This window comes from Miscanthus floridulus, chromosome 13 (assembly GCF_019320115.1).
Source record: "Miscanthus floridulus cultivar M001 chromosome 13, ASM1932011v1, whole genome shotgun sequence".
NCBI lineage: Eukaryota > Viridiplantae > Streptophyta > Magnoliopsida > Poales > Poaceae > Miscanthus > Miscanthus floridulus.
In genome coordinates this window covers 58967766-58980656 of record NC_089592.1, presented here as the reverse complement: position 1 = coordinate 58980656, position 12891 = coordinate 58967766, and the positions used below count along the sequence as shown (strand labels likewise).

Genomic DNA, 12891 nt, shown 5'->3' with positions numbered 1-12891 from the left:
CGAAGCGAAGAAGAATGACTAACGGAGGAGATGGGATTATATGCTCGTGGCTGGAAACCAAAGAGGCTCGAGACAGGAGATAGAGACGAGAGAGCTCTCGTCATGAAGGTTCAGCGGCAGTAATAGAGGAAACTCCCATCATCAAATTGCCACTAATTAAAAATGGAAGTTCCATAACTATGTGACTTGATTGGCAAAACCCGGCCCCGTCCATCCACCTGCCTGCCACAACCTCGGCCCGGCCGCCGGCGGCGGCAGCGCGCGCACGTGTGGCATATCAGCGTCTTTTTCTCAGCTTCTCAACCATATAAATTGAGTCAACATTTACTCAAAATCTCGTATAGTATTAAACCATATATCGTGTATTAATACGGGTCATAGAGTTTATTTGATTTATTAAATATTATATAGGACAAGCCTATAATATATCCAACACACGAGATGTTCAAGGACCGCTAATGTACTCGTTTTCCCCACATGTCAGGCTGACATCATTGCACGCTCAGCGTTCCACATGGGTGGTTTAGCACAAATGTTGAAAAATTTTAGAGCACCAAGATCTGGATGATAAATGCGGGACAAGTTTAATAAGGACCGTCGATAAAATTTACTCTCCAAATTATATCGAGACCGATTGCACAGAAGGTAGAAATAATAAAAAAGATAAGTAGAAAAATATGCATGACAGCAATAGTGCAAATACAGGAAACTATTTGGTCTACAAACACCCAAGTTTTTTTTCCCCTTTTGTCGTGGCCTCCTCCCGTATACATCACCCTAGGGCTTCTCCAAGAGACCAAGACTCCAACACCACCTCCATAGCCCCCCTCCTTCCCATATGACGGTCTCATTGGCCGTGAGGAGGACCTAGGACACTTTGTCATCCAGTCTAGTCATAATAGTTTTTTTTTTTTTTTTGCGAATAAGTCTAGTCATAATAGTTAAGGTTTAGATTAAATAAATTGTGTGTTGTGGCCCCTAACCATTCTCTCCTTTTTTGCAATTGCATAATTGAATACCTGTTACTCATATATCTGCTCTAAGAAGTGCTGCCAAACAACCCCTCAATTCCCACCAGAATCATTTGTCACTTGCTTTCCACCCTGCCCTCTCATCAGGGTGTGGAGCTCTGTGGATCATACGGCAGGTATATTCTGCGTGCTTCAAAGCTAGCAAGAAGATTGACACTCCATGTATGTAGTACCCGTACCTGCAAAACTAACCTGTTTTACGTTGCGGTCTGAGAACTCAGAAGTCAGTGTAGGATGTAGCCCACCTCTCTTTGTTCTAATTTCTTCTAAATTATGCCATTTTGATTACAGGATTTTTGCATCGTTTCTGGACAACTACAGGGATCTTTTGAAGAGTTGCAAAGAGCTTGGGCATAGTTGATGGCACAGGTCGCTTCAAGGTTTTTGCATGAGATCAGGTTTTTTGTTCCTTGTGCCCAGTTTTAGAATTCTGTACAAAGAAACATTACCACATCTTTCAATCCTATTTGTAGCATGCTTTCAGACACCGTACTGCGAAAACGATGACCATAAATTACCAATTATAAGCTGGACTGAGTGATTTGATTCGACCGAGAATACATGATAGCCACTACTCTACCCTGGGAATTCAGTGAAGCTCTTGATTTTTATAGATGTCAATTGATTCGAGAGCGAAAAGAGCAGCAAGAAAGAAGACAGGTAGATCAATCTTTTCTCCACTAAGCTAACATCTATCTGATGGGAGTGGCACTCAATGGTGAGCTAAACTTAACTAGTGGCATTGGCATTAGAGGAAACTCTAAATTCTTGATGGAATACAAGGATTCGTATAATTTTCGATGACATACAAGGAATTCTCTCAAAACTCAACTCTGACCTTTATTCCGCAGATGTGCCTTTTTCACAATGTCATATTCAGTTTGATACACGGATCCATTCTGTATGGCACCCAAGATATATTTATTCTAATGAAAAAGACAAGTTTTCGTGCCAGTTTACAGCTTGGAGGGGGATTGGTACCATCCCCATGGCTCATCAGAGATGTACTCCGTGACTTGCTTGACGCTCAGGTAGTTATCAATGCCCCTACAGTTAAACAGACAGTGTCAGTCAGATCCCATAACAATATCTGTTAGACGTCTTAGAAATGTTGCCGTTCCATGTTACCCACCCTTCTCCAAGCTCACGTCCAAATCCACTGCGCTTGTTCCCGCCCCAGGGAGCTTGGCAGAAGCAGGGTTGCGAGCAGTTTACCCAGATAGATCCAGCGTTGATCTCCTGTTGCACAAGTTTTCATTAGAGATGTGCAGTAGAAATACCCAAAAACAGTTCTGAGAGCAATTGTACGAATTGCACGTTGCACAAGTGGAAATCGAATTAAGGGCCATGGTATCAAGAATATCAACTTCAACTCTTCAAATGACTGAATGAGTGATAACATGGACAGAGGTATATGATAAGCCAAAAAAAAAAAAAAAAACTCTGCGTATCAGTCTGATGCAATCATCAAAGTTGCCAGCCAAATACTGTGAACCTCTTCACTTATACATACCTCAGATAATCTCTGGCAGCGCTCACGATCACCAGAAATTACAGCACCAGCCAAACCATACCTATCAAAAAAAGGATAGTGGCGTTAATTCATAAGCTATAGACTACGCATGAGCTGCAAAGCCTGCAAAAGGATGTTGAAACTTGAAACTGTGCTAAAAAGAAGTAGCTCACTGTGTATCGTTGGCCAGTTCAATGGCTTCATCTTCAGTGCTAAATTCTTTAACACACAGGACTGGACCAAAGACTTCCTCCCTCCAAATTTCCATTGATGTGGTGATATCAGTAATAATTGTTGGTTCAATAAAGAACCCCTTCTCAAGATGCTGTAAAACATAAAAACATTAGTTCTATCTCACTATATCATGTGGACCCTTGTAAATCCAAATGCAAGCCTTACCGCCGGTCTAACACCTCCAGTCAGAATAGTAGCACCTTCGCTTTTGGCATTCGATATGAACTTCTTAATCTTCTCATACTGAGAATGCAAAAACATGAATACGACTCCTATGAACAACTATACAGCAACAAGTTAATCTGAAACTATGTATATGGTTGCCAAGATGGTGGTGATTTAGGGTATCATTTTCTCATAGTCCAGTGTCATATATGTGACCATAAACATTAATCAATGGCTCTTGCTGTAACAGAGTAAAACTAAAAAAGGTGGTGCCAATCAGTACATCTGAACACAGATCCTCTCAAAATCGGAGGAAGCTACATCCTGTAGAAACTAGCAAGAACAAGAGTGTACAGCAACTAAGTCGGAAGTACCAAACTGTCAAATCAGAAAGAAGCCACAAATCATAGCATTGTCAATGGTGAGTTGTTAAATTTAGACGAAGTTAACATGTAGTACCTGTCCTTCACTAACAACTGGCCCAAGCCTGCAACCCTCTTCAAGTGGATTCGAAACCTTAATATTTTTGGCCCATGCAACCATCCTCTCATTAAATTCTTTAGCAATTTTTGTCTGCAACAGTTTCATTGGAGGCAGAACTTGATTAGTATGTTACTGACAACAATACCAGAAGTACATAACTGAGATGTGATTTGAAAGAGGCACTATCGGTGCCGGTTCGTTCAAAAAAAGGTGTGATTTGAAAGAGTAATATAGAGTGGTAAATAGCCATTGTTAACCTACTCCTTCTGATCCCAATTGTAGGTCGTTTTTGGATTCATTCAAGTTGGTCAAACTTCTTTCTTGACTCATCAATATATGTCAAGTTACATAGATTAGCAAGACATGGTTGATGTTACTAGTTCATCATGACAAAATCTTTCATGATATATAGTTTTGTCCAATTTAAATAGTATATACTTTTTCAAAAAAAAAAAAAAAACTAAAGTCAAAGTGTCACATTGGAGACTGTGACAATGTCCTAAACAACTTACATTTGGTATCAGAGGGAGTAAAAAACAATCAAGTCATTGAGAATACACATTTGGTACCAGATCAAAGCACACAGTCCACAGAGAATTGAAGAGTTCAAACCTAGACCTTAAGCAATAGGACACATATATTGTTCAAAACAGGTGTAAAACACATACTATACTGTTATTTATTCAGTGGAGCGTTTTTGAAATTGTACAATTTTCTCGAATCAGAAGTTAACGGCAGGGCGAGGAAAAGTTAGCAACACCACTCAAGGAAATATATTATGGTTGACAGCTATTAAGTGTAAAAAGTATTCCAAGTCAGAGTACCAGCAACAACATGTGACACTTACATGGATAAGAAGACGAGATGTTGCACTGCAAATCTGACCATTGGTCCAAAAGCACCCAAACAGAGTCCACTCAACAGCTGTTTATATTTAAAAGGAAGGATCAATGATGGAAGTATAACAGAATCCATGATTCCACATTGAGCAGCATAACTAAGTCAGTCAGAGTCAGCGAATCTATAGAAGTTCCCTTTCTTGAAACTAAAGCTTATGTTCTCCACAGAAATTCAGCCCTATATTTCTCAAGATCAATGATGAAATATGAAATCATGTATCATATACATAGTGCGTCAAATACTTTTCATTTCATCTTTTTATTCAACTGGCATGCCACATCTCTAAATTTTGTGCCAGATACACAACCAATGCAAAGTCTGGTACTCTGGTCAAAACAATAGCAAGCATGTGGGGTTTTTTTCCCACAACTTTATGGACTGTATTTTACAAATCCTAAGCACCAATTTTCAGTACCAAAGTAACTCTTGTTGTAGTAGCCTGCTCAGCTGAGTATTTCTATCAAAATCCCAGATACCAATGAAGCGCTTTAAGGGGTTTAGGTGTTTAGCATTCTGATAAGTTAAATTCTTTGCAAACTGCAACAATCCACAAATACCAATGAAATTTAGGAATTTAGTAAGGCTTAGAATATACACGTACCTTTGTCGATGTCAACATCATCAAATACTACTATAGGACTTTTTCCACCAAGTTCCAGTGTAACAGGCTGTCAAGAAAATGCAATGTTAAGGAATGCAATAGAATTTCCTCTTAAAAATAGGGTATTCAAATCATACTTCTGATAATTTATAAAAGAGAGCAAAAACAACACGGCACAGCGCATTATTACTAGAAATAAAACATAAATTCACAGACGAACCTTGACCATAGGAGCAGCAGCCGCCATAATCTTCTTACCAGTTTCAAAACTCCCAGTAAAAGCGACCTAAATACACAGAAAACCGATGCTATGAGGAATAATGTTTTCATTTATGTGTCATGCTCATGCATGATTGTGTCATTATACGCAGAACAGTTTACCTTGTCAACATCTGGGTGCGCTGACAAAGGAGCACCAGCATCAGGACCTAATCCTGTCACAATGTTCAAGACACCGGAAGGAAGACCGACTTCTTTACAGATATCAGCAAGCTCTAAGCAAGTCCTGGTAATTCAAAAGGTAGGCATTTCAAATGCCGTTGCTTATAGCATGAACTCATCATAACATGCTAATACTTACACAGAAGCCAATTCAGATGGCTTTAGCACAGCTGTACAACCAGCAGCCAGAGCAGGAGCTACCTTCCATGTAGCCATCAGGAGAGGATAGTTCCTGCAACACAAATACAAGTACAAAGAATAATGCTTTAGAGTCAGAATCAGAATAAGTAAAGCAAGAACACATGAAGAAACATAAATATAAGTAAATCAGTTACTTAGTCAACATCTTATACATAGACAGTTAGACACAATAAACTGAAATGGCCCACCCAACAAATACATGAACAGGGATAGTAGCAGAATAATGGGCTATGGAGCAGAAGCAACACTTGTAGTAGGACAAAGCCCACTGTTTTATCAACATAGCAACAGTACTTATTGACATTGGCCAAACATTGACACAAGCAAACAATAAATTAGACATTAACTTGGATATATAGGTGAGGTTGTTCAACACTGGATAGGAATTACAAATATGAACACTGGAAATATTTCAGAACGATGATGAGGAAAGTTATCTAAAATTAGGTTTAAAAGACTGGTTAGAGAATATGCAGTTTTTTTGCTATATAACTCCGAGATCTTATGGGAAATGAAGTATTACTGAATACAGGCCACTCGCCTGTGTGTTTTGATCATAAATGCGAATAACAGCGAGGTGAGTGAGAAATGAAAATACCAAGGAGTTATCAGCCCAACTACCCCAATAGGCTCTCTTCGGAGATGGCATTTAAAAGTTTCCATTGGAAGAGAAACTGGGGAATTTTGCCTTTTGTCCAAGGCTTCTGCCTGATCCGCAAAGTACTCAAAGCACCCAGCAACATCATCCTGATAAATGGTATACCGCACATATTGTCATTGCAAACTAAGGAAAAAAAAATTGCACACTTCCATAAGGTGTGTCACATACCATGTCCCATGCGGCTTCATCATAAGGCTTCCCACAATCAAGTGTCTCTAGCTTAGCTAGCTCAGGTTTCCTCTCAATTACCTGAATAAAAAAGACATTTTACATGCAAAATGTGATATATGTGAATATATTTCGACGAAACTTTGATGACCCAACCAAATTTTACAAGGATTTCACAACGATCTTTTGAGATGCTTTGGAACTGGAGTTGATACTAAAGCTAACACACCCTGTATTGATGGAAAGCGCAATAGTTTGTTCACACCAAAAGCAGAACATAAGGATTTCCCCTGAATAGATTGGTTTAGAATTGGAGGAGTTTAATTTGTACTTTATCTGTCTATGTTCATGTAACTCAGGAACAGTGATCGAGTGTATGGAAACCAACATATATAGCACAAGTACTGAGAAGTTCACGCATACCATTAGTGTACAGATCCAGTCACCGTACCATACCCCATCAAAGCAAGTGAGTTGTCACACACTCAATCAAAGCACACAAATAACTTAGCTAGTAGGTACCAATGCTTGGAAGCAGTGACACAGCACTGGAGTGGTTTTTGGCCCAATTAAATTAGCGTAGAGCAAAGAGGACCAGCGTACCTTGGCGGCGATGGCGCGGAGGTACTTGGCCCGGACGGCCCCCGGCGCGCGCGCCCAGTCGCGGCCGCGGTTCCTCTTGAGCGCCGCCCGCGCCGCCGCCACCGCGGCGTCCACGTCCTCCGCTGTGCCCGCCGGGATCTCGCCTGCGGAGCGCGCGAAACCCAGAATCAGCGCCACGCCAAGCAACAAACTAGTACTACTACGGAGTACAATAGAAGAAAACAGAGAGGGGTGCGATGGGCGATGGGGGGGGGGGGGGGGGGCGGTCACTCACCGATGTGGGCCTCGGTGGTGGGATTGACGACGGGGAGGCGGCGGCCCTGCGCGGGCGGGCGCCACTCGCCGTCGACGAAGAGCTGCCGCAGCGGGACCATCGCTGGCGAGGCCATCGGTGAGGACTGGAACTGGACTCTGGAGAGTGGAGATGCGTCTCTGCGAGATTGCGAATTGCGAGGTGAGTCGGCAACTCGCGGCTTTGGTTGGTGGGATCGGCACGCTGCGGCCCTGCCAGGTGGAAAGCGACCCCGTGGGCCGTGCCGGTTTTGTTGTGACGTCCGTTTCCTACGTGTACGTCAAATTATAGGGCATGTGTGAACTGTGGTTCCCCTTAAAAAAATGTGTGGACTGTGGTTGTATAGAGCTAAAAAAATAATTAGTTCATTTTCTAACCCTAATTGATTTAAACAAGTTCTAAATTGTGGCCGAGGAAGCCAGGCCCATCATAAAGTATGATGTTTGTTTTCGTCAAGAATTATGAAGAGTGATCTACTAGTAGTAGTAATATAGGTTGGCAAAGCAAATCATCAGCTCCATGATACGATTGATGATGCTCCCTCCATTCTACGCTTCTAGGGCATCCACAATGTGAGGAAAAAAAGTTGCTTTAGGCCTTATTTGGATGCGTATGTATTTATCTCAATCCACATGTGTTGAAGTGGATTAAAGTGGAATTAAATTAAATTTTATTCCATTCCACTCCAACACATGTAGGTTGAAATAAATACACATGCATCCAAACAAGGCATCCAAATAAAAACCCTAGGTCTTGCCATCCCCCGCTCAAAGATGTTTGTGCATGGCCATGAACCCTAGCTCCTACCGCGAAGATAGACCCACCTCTCGTCGCCGGTCAGCCGAAACGGAGAGCCCCGCCGTGTGCGCTGGGCGCCGCCGTGCCGCCATGCACGTGGTCAGGCTCCCCCATTGCCCCACCGTAGCCAGTCTTGCTCTAGAACTGTGCTAGGTCACCGTAGAGGTAGGGCCGTCCTCGCGTGGAGCCTGTCGTGGCCGAAGACGGCTAGCGCGCCACCGCGCGACCACCGTCGTCCGCCATGCTCGCTAGTGAGCTTGCTCCGGTGAGCCACCGACCCAACCTGGGGTACCCCTGGGTGCGGGTTGACGAGAGGAACATGATGGTGCCTGCGGTTTCGTCGAAAGACCTCGCCGTCAAATGTCGTGCCTTGCGCTGGTCTCACTGACGAGCGGGCCCCGTTGACTACAGTCCCCATCTGTCGGTATGTGTGTTCTTTGATTTTTCTTATTTATTTCACAGATTCGAATACATATTTCAAAAATTCATATATGGAGATAGGGTTATCCAATTTGAGTGATTCCAATTTTGTTAGCTTCCTTAGGAAGTGTAGTATTTAGTAAAAATATAAAATACATAGTTTCTGGTATGTTTCTTGGGGAAATTAAATTGGGCAAATAAAGTGCTTTTCACTTAGTTTAAATCTTGTAAAATGCATATCTTGAGATTGGGAAGTGATAAAAATATGATTCTAATTTTATTGTGTTTATATTAACATGTTCTAGCTAGAAAAAATGATAAACCCATAGTAAATCTATTTTAAACAGGGTCTTTCCATTTAACCCTAAATAAATGGCGATTTTTGGTGAAATTCATTAGAATAAAACTATGTAACATATGGTCATGCAAAAAATTTTTGTACAGTGTTATTGTGCTAAGATGAGGTTAAGAAAAATATGAAATCTGTTGTTTGACACTTCTCACTAGGTCAAACCATTTTCACTAAAATAAGTCTATGTACCTTGTCATTTTTACAGAGGACGATATACTTGTTCAGTTGGCGTGAAATTTATATAGTAGTCTATTGAGAGCATATATGAGCTAATGCAATTTTCTCAGAATTTACTGTGCACTTTTGATATATGTTCCTTATTTTACCTTATTTTCCAAATAAATTAATAAATGCATTTAAATAATTTATTTGGGCTTCACCATTATGTTTTTAAAGTGTATATGATGTCTATGAACTGTTGGTACCATTGGATGTGCCCAGATTTGATTGTCTATATACAGTGAAATATTAATTGCTCTATGATTCAATTATAGTGACTGTTTTGGACAGTTTCTGTTGTTAAGTAAATTGTATGGGTAAAATGATGTTTGCTGTGAATCTTATCAATAGCAAAGTTTTGGATAACTTACTTATCTTGCTTGTGTCGAATTTCATGGCAATAGGCTAAATGGTTTGAGAGTTATAGCTGTTGGAAGTTGGTCTCCAGAAATTCTTATTCTCTGGAATTTCATGACAGATCTGGGAAAATTGCTTTGTTTGACCTTGATAGCCATTGAATAATCTTGAGATGACTGTAAGAAAGTTGTAGGCAGTTTTATAAGCTTTTCAGAAAGTCCAAGATCATAGTATTTGGTTGAGTATAACTCCAGATGTGGCCAAAATAAGTAGCTGTTGTTTACAGTCTAGGAAATGACTAAGTCAAATTATAATCGTTTGTCTTATGTGATGCTTGTGTAGATGCTTAGGCTAATTGAGATCAGTTGTTAGCTGTAGGTTCTAAGCCTCTTACTGATAATGAACAACTTTACCTTAGGTTACTAGAACTTGGTGAGTGTATGTTTCTTGTACTATAGAAGATATATGCACCTACTCAGTAAAGATCAACTAGAAGAAAGTTATACATCTACTTGGTCAATGAATGTTAAACTTACCATACATATTGCAGTTAACCATGCTCATGTGTATACACTTCATCATGTCATCTCATCTCTTATGCATTCATGATACTCATTTGTGCATATGCATGCAATAGGTTCTCTAGAAGGAGTGACACTACTCGAGTTCGAACCTGAGCATCAGGAGGAGCCACAGATAGCCCAAGAGTAGGAGGTTTAGGCGGAAGGAGGAGTCAACATGGAAGATCTTCCTAAGTGTCCTGATCACCAACCTTTCTTGTTTCTAAAAGACAAGCCCTAGAGCATTCTAAGCCTCCTATATTTTCTAAATATCAACTTGAGTCCTTTTATGTTGATGCATTAAGTACTAAGGGTTGATTGGAACCACTTACTACATATACTTTCCTTGTCCAGACAAATATATCTTGAATTCTATGTAGGTCCAGGATTGAATATATGCTTAGCCATGCTTAGTCCGGTTGAAGTCAGGTGATTTTCTGTCACCTGCAAGATATAGGTAGATATCTGGTCATGGTTGGCTATAATTGTTATCATGGAAATAACCATGTGTTGATGAATAAAAGAAGACCGGGCGAGATTGTGATAGAGAAGCAACAAGGCATAGAGATCTTGGTGCCTATTTATCTCCGTCTGTGTCGGTTAAGGACTGATTCATTGTACGTCCTCATGTCATGTTGAACACATGTCTAGCACTTAGTTGGTCGGATAAGCCGTTTCAACCGCGAAGCCGAATAGCTCAACTCAGGGCAGGACCTAGTAAGTGAAAGTGCGCACACTAGAGAGTAAGGGTCTATGGGGAGCTAGTGGCATGAGTCCAAGGGCAGGCTAGGCCTGAACTTCTTGGCAGACTAGTAGTATCCCTGAGGGTGCAGCATTGATCGACCCACGACTGTACCTGAGTTGTACCAAAGGTTACCCGATGGGAGAAGTATGGGTTTGTACTAAGAATAACTCCCTAGCTGGTTGGAATCAATTTGAGTGGCTGTCTCTCCTGGATAGTGAGAACTTGACTGAGTAGCGATAACATAGTATTAATTGATGGAAATTGATGGTTACGATGATGCTCCAATTAATACACCAGATATGGTTACTAATGCTTGTTAGCTTAATCAAGTGATTGCTCTAGTACATGTGCTAATCTAGAGATGCTTAATTGAATAGGTATTCAATTTGATGCTAAAGATATTAAATCTCCAAGTTATGTTACTTAAGCTTTTATGAAAAATATTGTCAAGCTAACTACACCGATAAAGTCTTGCATACTCCTTGGTGCCATATTATTCTAGTTTACGATGGGTAAGTCTAGCTGAGTATATTATCATACTTAGGGTTTATTCCCTCTTGTTACAGATGATATGATATATCATGGGTACTATAAGAACTGCCTTCATCCTGCCATGGATGAGGATTAAACCATGGGACATGGTACTCCTATGTTATCCTCTCTGTTATGCTTTTGCTGGAAATGACCGTGGTACTAGCACGTATTTGAACTAAGTGTGATATTGATGTCAAACTACTTTGCCTGTAATAACTATGTGAACTCCAATGTATGTGATATACTTTTGAACCATTTATGAACTGTGATGTAACATGTGACTTATTATGTTGAATCATGTATGATCTTGGCTTGTATATTGGTTGATCTGAGATCCTTCGTGATTTTATCGGACTACTGGGTTTATATGGGCTCAAGTATGATAGTTTGATCATTTTGGTGATTACTATTGTACTTGTGCTCTTATAAATTGAACGGTTCTATTACAGCTGGCATCGGAGCAAGGTTCAACACTAAACTTGTCATATGTGTATTTAAAATAAAGGTTTTGTTTTATAAAATTAGATTAACAACTTATAGCTATATATATAGGTGTGTTAAAATCTGAATTTTAAATTTAGAGTGTGCCAGTGGTCATATCCTTTATGCCCAGTTAAGGACTATCAGGTGGCTAAATAAGTACTAATATGGGGGGTTTTACTTTCGTCGTCTATATGGCGTGCTATTGTATGGATGTCATTCACTTGAGTGGTAATGTATAGATCAATTGCTTCTACGCCCAAGGTAACAGTGGCAAGACTGCAAGGGTGAGCGTGCGGTCTAAGGGGAGAGGTAGCTTTAGTACTGCAGTATATATATGTCCCATATATATATACTAAAGTATTTAATTATGGGTTAACTTTGATATGGCTGTAGATGCATATTTATATGTATGAATGGCACATATTTACTTTTGGGTAGCTTGGATATGGAAGTATATGTATGGGTATATATATGAAAGTATTTAGTTGCAACCTAGAGCCTAGATTTATATTTTGGCATATATAATTGTTGGGTTGGGCTAAAATGAAATTCTTATGCAGGTACACTAACAGCAAAATGTGTAGCCTGATTAGTTACGTATATTGAGAGAACGTATGTATGCCACCGTGTATGTCGTTAGAATTTTAAAATTTTCCTAAGATTCATGAGGACGTACGGAACATGCATGCATCATGTTCACTCATGCATTTATATTTTTGCATTCCTCCCTCCCTTATAATTGCTTACCACATTCATTAAATTTCTTCTCGTGTATGATATCCTCTCACAAGAGTTGCACACTTTACTACAGATGGTAACACCAGGAGCCCCGCCTCACAGTGACACGTTTCTAGCTATGTTTGGCACTCCTACGTTGTTGTGGAGGGTGCTAAACTTAGTTGGGTATGCTGAGCCACCCCGCTACTTCTGGAGGGAAGTGGCAGCTAAGGGGCAGCCATGGTATGATGTGCGGGTGACCATTCTAGCCCATGCAGACAATCCATAGTGGCAAGATTGGAGTATTGAGTCAGATGGGCAGTCTCCTTGGGAAGGTGCCCAAGTGGTAGCTTTGGAGGCACTAAGTGAGATCTGTCAAGAGTTTGGTGATGAGCTCATCAATGGTCCAGGCT

The 12891-nt window shown here is 40.5% G+C and overlaps 1 protein-coding gene across 1 annotated transcript; it reads right to left on the bottom strand.

Annotated features, from left to right (window-relative positions):
• Positions 1–1846: 1846 nt before the first annotated feature.
• On the bottom strand, positions 1847–7468 carry LOC136499087 (aminoaldehyde dehydrogenase 1a-like). Its single transcript, XM_066494785.1, has 15 exons — positions 7276–7468; positions 7002–7144; positions 6399–6479; positions 6168–6316; positions 5508–5600; positions 5309–5432; positions 5148–5213; positions 4928–4994; positions 4274–4350; positions 3403–3516; positions 2944–3021; positions 2718–2869; positions 2545–2605; positions 2164–2270; positions 1847–2078 (listed from the first exon to the last, which is right to left on the bottom strand). The coding sequence occupies exons 1-15, from the start codon at positions 7388–7390 to the stop codon at positions 1988–1990; spliced, it is 1518 nt and encodes a 505-aa protein (XP_066350882.1). The 5' UTR covers positions 7391–7468; the 3' UTR covers positions 1847–1987.
• Between the last annotated feature and the right edge of the window lie 5423 nt (positions 7469–12891).